Source organism: Paralichthys olivaceus, chromosome 13 (assembly GCF_024713975.1).
Source record: "Paralichthys olivaceus isolate ysfri-2021 chromosome 13, ASM2471397v2, whole genome shotgun sequence".
Lineage (NCBI taxonomy): Eukaryota > Metazoa > Chordata > Actinopteri > Pleuronectiformes > Paralichthyidae > Paralichthys > Paralichthys olivaceus.
This window is the reverse complement of record NC_091105.1, coordinates 4,301,802-4,314,392: the sequence shown is the minus strand read 5'-3', so window position 1 is coordinate 4,314,392 and position 12,591 is coordinate 4,301,802. Positions and strand designations below refer to the sequence as shown.

The 12,591-nt window shown below is 42.9% G+C and overlaps 2 protein-coding genes across 3 annotated transcripts; both read left to right on the top strand.

The window, feature by feature from the left end:
- The first annotated feature begins 7 nt into the window (after window positions 1-7).
- On the top strand, window positions 8-8,512 carry ensab (endosulfine alpha b). 2 transcript variants are annotated; one of them, XM_020093276.2, is made up of 3 exons: window positions 8-148; window positions 3,476-3,598; window positions 4,944-8,512. In XM_020093276.2, exons 1-3 carry the CDS (start codon window positions 92-94, stop codon window positions 5,112-5,114), a joined length of 351 nt encoding a protein of 116 aa, XP_019948835.1. In that variant the 5' UTR covers window positions 8-91; the 3' UTR covers window positions 5,115-8,512. The 2 variants fall into 2 exon arrangements, with proteins under 2 accessions (XP_019948835.1, XP_019948836.1); XM_020093277.2 differs by lacking the exon at window positions 4,944-8,512 and adding an exon at window positions 4,145-4,490.
- A 1,309-nt stretch (window positions 8,513-9,821) lies between these two features.
- Window positions 9,822-12,085, top strand: mcl1b (MCL1 apoptosis regulator, BCL2 family member b). Its single transcript, XM_020093389.2, has 3 exons — window positions 9,822-10,548; window positions 10,723-10,973; window positions 11,122-12,085. The coding sequence occupies exons 1-3, from the start codon at window positions 10,080-10,082 to the stop codon at window positions 11,236-11,238; spliced, it is 837 nt and encodes a 278-aa protein (XP_019948948.1). The 5' UTR covers window positions 9,822-10,079; the 3' UTR covers window positions 11,239-12,085.
- Window positions 12,086-12,591: the final 506 nt, after the last annotated feature.

Sequence of the window (12,591 nt, the reverse complement as noted above, 5' to 3'; positions counted from 1 at the left end):
GGAATACACCGAGCACAGCTCTCAGCCAACGGCTCCGCTCGTCGAGTTGTTCCGGTAACCGGGACGCTTGCTCGCCCGTCACACTCGCGCCATGTCGTCGGAGAACCCGGACTCGGACACTCAGGTGGACCACGAGGACGAAAAACAGGTGGGTTGTCTCCCTCACTGCTAACCCTGCTAGCATGAAGCGGCTAACGTCAGCTAGCACTAGTGGAGTGTTTGTAGCGTGCACCGGAGGAGGAGGAGGAGGGGGGGAGAGAGACATGCGGGGGTGTGAGGTGCTTGATGCGGGGAGCAGGAGAAGCGCTTCACCGCAGCTGTCACCGCAACACGCTGACGCTCCTCGCCACTGTGTCACTTTGTTTTTGTCTCTTGGCGTGTGTCATTGGCTGGAGAGTCCACAGCAGCTCGGGCCTCATTGGTCTGTCCTGGGGGGGGGGGGGGGGGTCCAAAGTCCCAAAAAACACCATAATAACCACAACCAAGTGACGTCACGCAGTCCACTTGTGCCTTCTCTGTAAATATCTGATTGTAAATAAGATCCAGGAAGTGACTGTCAAACTGATTCATTGTTTTTATATATACAGGACATTGTGACGTGCACATTTATTTCCCAATATATCAGTTCTCTCATATGAAAGTGTATTGTTTGCCAGTACTACACCACCACCCCCTCATAACCATAACCATAACAACCATAAAAATACCATATAACGACCATAATAAGTGTAACAAAGTTAGTGCCGACACCGGTCTGCTTCTGATTTGCTTTGATCAACTTTGCACGCCTGCAGTTTGGAAAAACAAACTCAAAACTGTTTTCTCTGTTCACGTCCTGATATTCCTTATGGTCACATGACGTGACGGGACATCAACTGCAGAGTACCAGCGCTCCAGCATCATTGCATGATCACCAGCAGACACATGCACATAGTAAAAACATAGTAAACTTCACACACCTGTGGTCAGCAGAGAAGGGAAAAGAAAAAAATGTCAAAAACAAGTTAAAAAAAAAACACCTTTATGGTCATGATTTAATTGGATTGAGATCTCTATGATTTGTACAAAAAGTATACAATCTTCAACCAGTGCACAAGCAATTGGATTAAAATGCATTGGAAAAAATAGGGAACATTACAGTTTGTTTTGATAATGAGATAATGATAATTACACAATGTTATCTAAATTGAAAATAATGCAGAACAAATATGCAGCACTTGCAAACCGGTCTTTAACTGGACACAGAACCGTTGGGTGTTTGAAATTCAAACTGAAAAACCTACTAGGTGATTTGTTTTGATTACTCAGACGTCTAACTCGTGATATAAAAACATGGCAGCCATGCACACCAGCCCTTAATTGGCCGCTGAACAGTTGGGTTGTTGAAATCCAAACCTGATGGTTTCTAAGCATTTATAATCTTGAATGTGTACAATATAAGTGCAGTCATAAATTTGCAGTGAATGGTAATTATGTGAAGTGTTTTGACACACCAGATTTCAAGCATATTTTGGTTCTTACCCAACCACAAATTCCGTGGTTAATCAAAAACACATCAGGGCCACCTCAAACTCACTGACCCGAAAACATGACACCAATTAAACCCATATAACTTTATTTAGGTTTTTCTTATGTGTTACAATGTTAGTAAACATTCAAAATAGGTCATGGGAATTATTTCTTTAAAATGCAGCTTCTGATACCTAAAACTTTCAAGATGGCTGCTTTTAAACCTGCGCTCGTTATATGGATAACCTCATGAAATTATCCAGAGGGGCTGCATGTGTGAATACTGCAGGTTATGCGGATTCCCTGCAGGATGTTTCTAACACATGATAGACACAAAAATAAAAACAATAGAATGCATATGTCTATATTATTTATTTAATATTAATATATATTATATCTATAAAAACTGATCCATATGTGTAGAGGATGCTTAGGAACATGTCAACTTTGAAAGACGACATGATTTGAGAGCTTTAGTGATATTCTGTTAAATGTGAATTAGCTTCAGTTAGGCACTGTAACAAGCAGATGTAGTTTATACTTTAAAATAGTGTTGATGAAATGTTCAAGTTAAACTTGAAACCTCCCTACGTGTTTTGTTTTTTTACGTTGCTGCACAGAGTCATTCTAAAACAGTTGAACAGTTTGCACAAAAAGAGGTTGGATTTGTAGTTTCCCTGAGTCTGGGCCAAATATAATGGCTCATAAATTTCTCGTCTTGGATCCGAGTGAATCAGCATACTCGGTTCCACACGTCCCCTCTCCTCCTGATGGAAACTGTTCTTTGGCCTCTGTGTCCTGAGTCACATTTAAACCCCTCACCCAGCAGGTTCTGCAGTCTCAATGTCCCATCTTGTCTGCATAGTGGAAGTAGGTCTCTGCTGTCTGCTCCAGGTGTATGTGCAGGGAGTGTATAAATGGCCTTTGGAGTTTGTGCACTAAAGTCCCACATGCACTTAACACCTGCTATTTACCTGACAAGGACTTTAACAACAGGAATCGGACCAGTTTTGTCAGTAGCAACAATATAGACACTCCTAGTGTCAAGTTATTATTTCTTGACACACTTACAATTCCTAGAAGGTTTCAATCAAACACAAAACAACATCATCAGTTAATTCACATTAACTAAGACAAGGCATCATTAGATTCACTGTTTCCATTGTTATTTTGAAACAGAGACAGATGTGAAACTTGACGAATACAAATGACTCAAGGTGAAAAAAAAAGGAGCCATACTCAAAGAAGATGCTGACAAAGACGACCACTTGGAAAGAGTCAACAAAAACACTGAGCTTTCCAATGCAGATTTTCTACATCATGTCCTGCCTCCTGCTGCTCTACCCAGGCTCCACCCTCACCTGAATGTTTCCCACATTCTCCCAGAAAATCTCCTGCTGCGTCCTTTATATGACAAGCAAACTCTGGAAAACCGGGTCTGAACATGTTCATGTTTTTCACAGCTTAAATTTATGTTTGAATTGACTGAAAATAACAGCATATGAGAACTTTTAATCTAGAAATCAACAACCCTCTTATTGCTCTAAGGGAAGTTCTCTAATTTAGAATTTGCAACAATGATTCAACATAAACAGAGTTTAAGAGGTTTAGAGGTTTAAAATGATATTTGTCAGTATAATATTCTGAAAACCCTTCTCTTCTTTCAAATACAGAGCTCTCTCCTCTTCTTGAGTTGTTTGCTCTCAGGCATGATGGTGATATTAGAGACTGTAACAGAAGAACCTTCATTCTGTGACTCATGCTATCATGAGGTATCTTTGTTTCCCACAACAGCTCTTCAAGAGCAGTTGTACTATTCTTGAAGAGTGAAGCGGCCCTGGGCTCCACGGCTGTGGTGTTTTTGTAGAACCAGTGACTGAAAAATGAGTACCTGTTTCGGATGTTACAAGGTCCCTGTATTGTGCAAAACAAAGCTGTTTATGTCTGTTTGTTCTCATCTCTGCAGGATGCCCAGGAGAAGAATGCAAACCCAGCAAAGGCAGAGGAGGCCAAGCTGAAGGCCAAATACCCTGCTCTGGGACAGAGGCCCGGCGGCTCAGACTTCCTCATGAAGAGATTACAGAAAGGGGTAGGCAACCTAGTTTTGTGGGAGATGAGAACAGTTTGGAGATGTAGTTGTGCCTCATTAAAAATCAGTCACAGATTTTATTCAGTCATCAAACCTCTGAACTGTCCTGCTTATACCAAGACCACTAAACACAACTTCTGGCTCAGGCCATGTTTAGTCAACCTCAAGTACTTTACAGACGCTGAAGAATCCACTTGTAAAACTGAAAACACAGCTGTGTGCCACATACCTTTCATTCCTTTTTCTATATCCTGTGAATTCTTCTGTTTTTGTCTTTGTGCCACAGATAACTTGCCTCGTGTAGACCTGATAATGACACGTCTGAAAAATGACTGATAAACATTACGTGTCCCTCACAAACACAGGTTTCTATCTCGAGGCACTGTTGTGTTGTTCATTCAACAGTCCTATAGGGCGAAGCAGAGAGAAAAATAATTTCTCTAGCATCCCAATCTCAGTCGAGCAGAATGCCAATGCAGCCACATCCATAGCATGTGAAATATAACAGCATGTTTGATGGATTGTTTTTATTTGTAAATTGTACAGCAGGCCAAAGCAGACAGAAGCATCAGTCTCTCTCCTCGCTCACTTCTCCTCCACTGGAAAAACTGTTGCTCTCTCCACCTACACGCACTGTATATGCTACAGAGAACCTCCACCTCTGGAGACTGCTGAAAGTCATTCTGGGAAATCACTGACTAGAAGTAGGAGTAGTCGAGGCAGGCTGAGCGGAGAGCCAAAGAGTAAATTGCTGTACTTCATCATAAGATAACTCCCAGAATGAAAATCATCGGAGAATGATGATTTCAAGGATAGTTATAGAATCTGAGAGGTTTTTTTTGGGTGATTGAATCAGTGCAATGCAATCGTAAATAAAATTATTTCATTCAAAGGTTTAAGTTTTGGTGTACATTTTTTCCACGATGTATTTTAACACAATACTCTGGCTGTAATAATCCCGCCTGTTCACACTGGCTGTGGCAATTAGAGCCTTTCACAGTTATGTTGGTATCATCGTTAATGTTTGCTGATATAGGAACTCTTATTAAATAAACAATAAAAACATTATGTGAATTTATGTTTACAAAAAATATGCTTGTTGGCTGCTTTTACGCAGCTGGGGAGGTTTACAGGTGCAAGTGTTTGCACAGCACTGAATGCAGCTCAAGCCTTACATCACCGCCAGCACACTGGGTTTTGTCCTCCATCTCTTGGGCTTGTGTGAGGAACGCCCGTCCACAGGACCAGTACAGGCGCTGACCAATAACTTTTAGTGTACACATGGGTATGTGAATGTTGTTATGATTAAAAGCTCACCTTCCCTCTTGTCTGTGTTCTCACACAGCAAAAGTACTTTGACTCGGGCGACTACAACATGGCCAAGGCCAAGATGAAGAACAAGCAGCTCCCTGTGGCGGGGCCCGACAAGAACCTGGTGACCGGCGACCACATTCCAACGCCGCAGGATCTGCCCCAGAGGAAGTCGTCCTTGGTGACCAGCAAGCTAGCCGGCTAGCCTTCGTCATGCCAGAAGCACCCTCCCCCTCTCCCTGGGGCTCCCGGCAAAGGTCCCTCCTCCTCCTCACCCGTGTCCCCAATGAGTCCCTCTCCTCCCCTTCCCCTCCCTTACCTTTTCATCCCCAGGCACCACTGGCTTTAACATATCGGGCAGAGTTGTATAAGTTAGAGCTCCATTTGCTTGTATGTGGGTGGGGCGGGGTGGGAGGGTATGGTTTTGGCGGCCCACAAGGTCACAGCCCTCTCTGCCTTCCCACCATGCACAGCTCTGCCCCCTCTGCGCACTCTGCTCTACCGCCTCCCTTGTCTTGGTTTTCGGTGTTCCAAGATGCATCACAGTAGGTGTGTGTCATCGGGCAGGGGTCGGATGGGGTCAGTTAATGCACTTTGTATTCTGTATAGTATGTTTTTGTTCTTTTTTTGCATCCTGAATGACACCAAAATAATGTGTGTGTGTGTGTGTGTGAGGGAGCTAGGAACCATGATCGCAGCGTGTTCTTTACGTTCCCTTTCTCTCTGGGTGGCAGCTTCTGGGGGAGGTGTTGGAAGATGCGTGTGAATAATTGCTTGCATACCAAATTGGTTAGGGCAGCCGCCTGGATTAAAAGAGTTGCTGAGCATTCACTGACACCATGTTGGGAAATGGTGGCAATTGAATGGAGGCTTCCTGACAGCTCATCCTTCGGTCACCTTGCGTCAAACAAAGCCAGAGGTCACCTGCTACAGCTCAGCCAAAAGGGGATTTGAAACGCTGCCTTTTTGTTTCACTCTCTGCTCCTATGGCTTTAATTCTCAACTCCCTTTGCTCCTGTTCTCTCTAAATATGCTGCATGATTGTAACATGTAACAAAAAAGAAATTTAACATGTTTTTTAAAGGGAGTGGGGCATCTGCTTATTGATAGGAAGAATCAAAACAAACACATGAAGACCTGAAATGTCTACAGTCACACTCCCTTCCTCTTCCTCTTTGCTGTCCTGACAATCCACATGCACACACTTGTTCGCGGCCTAGGGTAAGAGCTCAGCTTAGTATATCCTTGTATAATTTCCAAAGGCTGGGGACCCCTGCCATTCTCTGACTTCTGTCTTAGTTTGGTTGCATCAAGATGTGTGTTTACTATGAGCCTAAAAGATTTGTGGGGGGATTGAAGCACCCTACGTAGAGTATATGCTTCTGTAAATAATACTCCAACACGCATGTAGTTTGCGATAAGCTCAGCGCTTTGAGTACCAGCTAGCATGCCTGAGGAAGACGGTAGTGCTAAATCCACTCACTTGGGATTACAACCTGGGATTTTCTGGCTGGGGAAATTCTTCGCTTTACCAACTGAGCCAAATTTCACACTGCAGCTATGATCCGGCTCAGAGACTGCAGATACCCAACCCATTTAATGTGTCTGCTAACAACTGATCATCTGGCTCCCGCCATAATGATTTTGCTGACTCCAAACATCTCTTCAAGTTAGTATCTCAAGTGTCAAGTCTGAAGGTGTTTTCGACACGACTGCCATGTCATATCACAGAAGTCGCATTAAAAAGACAAAAGTAACCACAGTCCTAGCCTTCGTAGTCGTTTCCCACTCAGCCATGTGCAGTAAAAAAAAGATTTTCACACTGCAACTGATCAAACATGACTTATTCTAGCTGCTTAATGGATGCTGGTTTCTCATTGTTTAAACTCTTTCAGATTATTTATCACAGTCAGATTTAGTTGTGTCTATTCCAAAACACTAACCTAAACGATCACATATACTTTACTTCACTAATCCTGAACTGGAGTTACTCCGACTCCCAGCACCCTTGAGAACGATGTTTCCTTTTTCTTCCCCAACTTACACTGCACAGACTGATTCGTGTCACATCGTGGTAAACAGCAACCTGAAAACCACAGGTGTCAGCCCAGCTCAGAGCGACGTCACGAGGCAAGCTTAAAGTGGGACGTTGCATGCTTGCGGGATGTGCTCACTCCACCACTTGGCGAAGCGACGAGATTGTATAACAGATGGTGAGGGGGCAACTTGTGAGCAAGTCCCACCTGTTAATGTGGTTCAAGCTCTGAAACAGGTCACCGGAGCCATCACCAAAATCTGCAGACTTGAAATGAATCGCAACTGGACGCCGGCGCTCGCCGAGAATCAGCCTCCTTGTAATAATAACTGCTTCAGGGAACCTTCACAAACGCACACCTCCATGTAGACTAGGTGATAGGGTGCACGCACCATCACATTCTCAGCCTTGTTATGTTTTTCATTGAGATTTTTAAATGTGTCAAACTTGCAGTGGATGAAAGAAGTGACCTCTGTGTATGTGCGTGTTACACAGTTGTATGAATGCATTGCTTTTCTCTGTTCCAGCCGTTTGTAAATAGACTTCAACAGGACGGGATTCTGTGTGTTTTTTTGTTCTTTTTCCCACCTGCTTTTCACTCTGTCAGAGCCTGAGCTATTTCTGATTCAAGGGTTCCTCTTCTTTTCAGTTTAACACTACTTCTGCTCTATCTGCAGAGGCTATGTGAATCTGTATCATATGAAAATATGTGTAAATGCTGCTGATTCAGTCAAAGACAAATCTTAAGAGATGATGCCCTGTAAAGAACACCTGTCCTCTCGGTTCTACCAGTCAGTCTCTCCTCTTTCTGCCAAGTACCTGTCCTACGACAAACTCCAGAGACGAACTTGATTCGCTTTCAGACCACAGTAAAATTTAGTGCATATCCGACCAAAACAATTTAAAATTACTTTGTTGAATTCAATCCTATTTTCGGTCTGGCCAGTTCTTAAAATCTGGATTGCTTTATGACAAAACAAGAACAGACCGTTAAGCTTCATCTTGTGTTTGAAATCCTACAGTTTCCTGCTTAAAGTAAAGGTTGCTGAAAGATGACATGTTCTAAGAAACAGCAGTGGACAGGAGTTCTTGAATTCTACTTGATGCTCGGCTTTGCACAGAAAAGTTTAACGAGAGGAAATTGCAGGGTACGTTTCAAACCCACCAAACAGGGTGTCTCTCGTTCAGCTACGTGCCAGAATGTATAAAGAAATGACGGCTGTGTGATCTGAAGTACTTTTGTGCTGCTTTTACATTTATTCGATTTTCTTGTTGTTTGGCAAGTAAACGTTTCTACTTTTTGATTTTTCTCTTGTGTTTCTGTTATAACATAATTAGTTTTAATTGTGGCCCCAGACAACTGCAGGAAAATCAGAGGCAACCTAGCTTCCAAGACAAAATAAATAAATAAGGGTTTACATTAAATTAAACAAAAGAGGATGACTGAAGAACACAGGAATGATTTAAAGAATTCAGAAAGTACAGGAGAACTTGGAATGTTTCAGTTGTGTGGGAGTCGGTGAAAGGATTTTTGTCAGTATTTGAAATAAACTTTTACATTAATAACATTTCTCTGTTGATTTATTTATTATTCATTGATGTTACCTATACCAGTGATGTGTTTGTTAGTGTTAAGCTGAGAATCATGTGAGAGAGGTGCCCAAGTATGAGCACAACCTTGTACTCAGCACCAGGGGGAAGCAGAGTCATTCATTTCCAATGTGGCGATTTTACGAGAAAGTTCTTGAACTTCTCAGTGCTTCGAGCACTGACGACAAAAGAGGAGAATGTTTAAGAGAGTACCAATGGACACATTCCACCGGCTGCCAAGAACAACATAGTTATCAAAGTAGAAGGAATGTGTCAATCAGCCTCATGATAATAGAATCATCTTAACAAGTAGATTTTCACATAAAATGTAATTGTGGTGCATAAACAGTGAGTAGCAAAATAAGGGGAAAGATACAGCAAATTTAAAAAGCAAGTATTTTATATGTCCAATGTGTAAGATTTAGGTGAAAGGGGACTGTTGGCAGAAATTGAATGTAGAATAAGTTTGTTTCCTCTAAATTGTATGAATTTATAGTTTTCTTTACCCCAGAAAAGGCCCTTTATATTTAAATACTTTATATTTACATCAAGGGGACCCTCTCTACGGAGGGCGCCATGTTCTTTACATTAGTCAAGACTGGACAAACTAAACACCTTTTGAGTTTTTATGACAATTAAGGGTTCCCACAGTTTCTTTTTCATTTTTGGAAGGAGAGGGTGAGGTGAGGGATATTCCACATGCAATTTTAACACTAGATATCACAAAATTCTACACACTGCACCTTTAAGTACAAGGAAAACGAGACAGGAACAGTAATACAATAGCTCTAAGATAAATTTAAATACATAAACAGATAAAAAATATACAGGTAAAGGGTTTTGTTTCCTTATGAGCGTGACCAAATGGTTTTATCCTTTAATTTTAATTTGCTGCAGTAAATTAATTATAGGGCCTCGCCTCTAAAGTGTTTTCTTTGTTTCTTCAAAAGGAGGAAGTTAATCACTTACAACCAAAAATAGATAAAGTAATAAATAGATTATAACTGCACATTTACTGGTAATGTTATGGTTTAAAAGGATTTTACAAGATTATAAAAAAGGAGCACACATAATTTCCTTAATCATTATTATTACGTAACTGAGAAAGTATTTATTTTCTCTATCAATACTTCACAAACTGTGATGTCATGGAAAAATACCAATTATCACCAAATTATTTTTTAAAGGAATATTTCAAGCGTCACAGTCACCAGCCCCCCCTCTTGTTGTTGTTGTTGTTGTTGTTTACTCTCCTGAACAAACAAATTACAGGTTTAAAAAAGACTCGAGCGGAAGTGATGACGGTGATGACGATGTATGACGCGGCACGTGGGGAGCAGGGGAGTCAATAAGTAGGCGGCTCGCTTCCGCTCCTCCGCCTCAACCCGCCAGTGCAATGGACGAACATTAACATCAAGCTAGCTCTTTGTTTACCGCAGCTAGCTTCAAATTATCGCTACTGCGTTTTTTTTTTGGGTTTTTTAAGAAAACATTTCACGAAGAAACCTCTCATCCCCCCCCCAGAGCAACACAGAAGAATCGAACATGTTAGTCAACACGCAGCGGAAGTCCCTTCACTTGTCCGCCGGAGTCATGAGCTGTTTTATCCTGCCTCAAAATGGAGTCGCTGAAAGCGCCAACGTCTACGGGTCGTCGGGAAATTCCTCGCCGCAGTTAGACTCGCGCAGCGCGGGCGTCGGCGACGTCGCGAAGCGGCCGAAAAACCTGCAGGTCACCGCCATCCCCGGCGGATACGCGGCGAAGATCTGCCGGGAGAACGGCGACGTGGACGGCGGCTCTCTGCCTTGCACTCCCGAGCCCGAGTCGCACGACGACGTGGACAGCTGCTCGGCCGCGGACGAGTTGCTGGAAAGTATCACCCGGGAGCTCATCAGTACGTTCTTCACGGACTTTGTCGGCCACACGGAGCCGCGGTTTTACGACAGCAAAGCGCTATCGACGATGAAGAGAGTCGTGGACGGAGTTCTTGAGAAGCACAGATACGCTTACAATGGTGGGTACATTCTGCGATGCTAACGTGGCTGCGCCTCCTCGGTGCAGACTCCATGTTTGTAGGAGCTGCTTGCACTATACCATGGAGGTGCTCTGAAGTCAAATCGAGTTTATCCTCATTGTTAATATCAGTTTAAATGTTCCTGAACTCAGTTTTTTTAAATTATTATTCCAGGTATGATCAACAAACTGTCACTGGACGACAGGGCGGGTGATATGGGGTTTGTCAGTGCTGTGGCCAAGAGCCTCTTCAAAGATGGCACCACCAACTGGGGCCGGATCGCCAGCCTGGTGGCCTTCGGGGCTGTGGTGTGTCAGCACCTGAAGGAGAAGGGCCGTGAGAACAATGTGGAGCTGGTCGGTCAGGAAATCTCCACGTACCTGCTGTCCCACCAGAGAGACTGGCTGGTGAAAAACAACTCTTGGGTAAGTTGTGGCTAATGGCTGAATGACAGGGTGCAGCAAAGCACCAAAAAATGTGGTTGCATAACTGCCCTCGTTGTGCAACAAAGGATAATGTGTCCCTTGAACACGCAGAACTATCAATTCATGTGTTGTATATCTTTGTCTCCAGGATGGCTTTGTAGAGTTCTTCAGAGTATCAGACCCTGAGAAGACGGTGAGGAACACGCTGCTGGGCCTCGCTGGGTTTGCTGGTATCGGGGCGACACTGGCCCTGTTGATCAGGTGAATTTGGACACTTGGAATTTGAATCTGTTTTTCCACAAATGCTGGACGCTTCCTCTCTAAAGAACCTTTCGCCCCCTTGGCATTGGACTAAAGAAGATGGACATTTCAGCTTGACTTGTACTCAAGTGATAGAGACAATCACACACTGGTTGTTACTTTTATCTTGTTTTTTCTCCTTGGGCTCCCTTCCCCCACACCCACCAAACAAGTCCACTTTTCACTGTTGGCATAAAGGAACATAACATCCTGCAGACAACCCTCAAACAATTAGGAGTTATTTAATTTACAAAGAAATTTGTTTTTCTAATACACGTGTGATGATTCTATGCAAATTACAATGGTAATGGGAAGTTGTTTTTTAATGTCCTTGATATTCTTCTCAAATTGTTTACATTATCCTAATTATGAAACCTTTCCTGGCAGTGAGGGTGTTAGCAGGCAGTGCCCAGGCCAAAGCAGGAAGGGACAAGCTGCATTTTTTTCCATGACATGCAGCCATGAAGCCCATTTCCATAGAGTCCATTCATAACCCCTGGATTGTTTGTATGGAGGCCTCAACCATGTGAAGGGAGGAGGTGAATTTGCATGAGTGTAGCTCTGTTTCCTTGTCGAGAAAATGAAACTGACCAGACGAGAGTACGCACTTGCCGGACTTGTGGCTGCACGGCAGCCTGGGAGGTTCGAGTGTCAGGAGAATCGAACAAGGAACGTGAGGCTGAAAGACGCAGATTGGGCTATTCCACTGCACCGAAGCTGACAGAGAGAGGGAAATGAGTAATAGTACAGATCCAGTTGTAAGCTAACATATCTGTATAGATTGAAATAATAAAGAAGACAAATATAATTCACATGACTTTGCCTTTTCTGAAACTTTTTTGTTTTGACTTTTGAATTGCTTTCTTTAGAACTAGAAATCTTGGTTATATTTATATTCTGGTTCTGTTGTGCTGAAATAAATTGCCCCGCGCTAAACTTGACACCTTCGCACTTATCAACTTCTGATGCTTTTTCACACCACAACTCAAGACAGCGCAATGGCTGGTGTTTCCTAGAAATTTAAGGCTGTGGTGAGATCTCAGCTGCATCCGCAGTTTGTGTGAGCGGTAGCATGTTTATCTGCAGTTCGGCTGCACGACTGCAAGAGCAAGCGAGGTTTTGAAACTGGGGTAAAAAACGGTTCACAACATCCTCAAAAATTGCATAACAATGTCTGCTTCCTGTGTTGCAAAAGTTACTTAGCTGCCTGGAAGCTGGTGACTTAATCAAATATGACAAATTAGATTTCTAAATATTTACAATGTGTGTTCAGTGCTTTAATGGAAATTTCAGCCATTTTCTTTTACCCACAAACCTC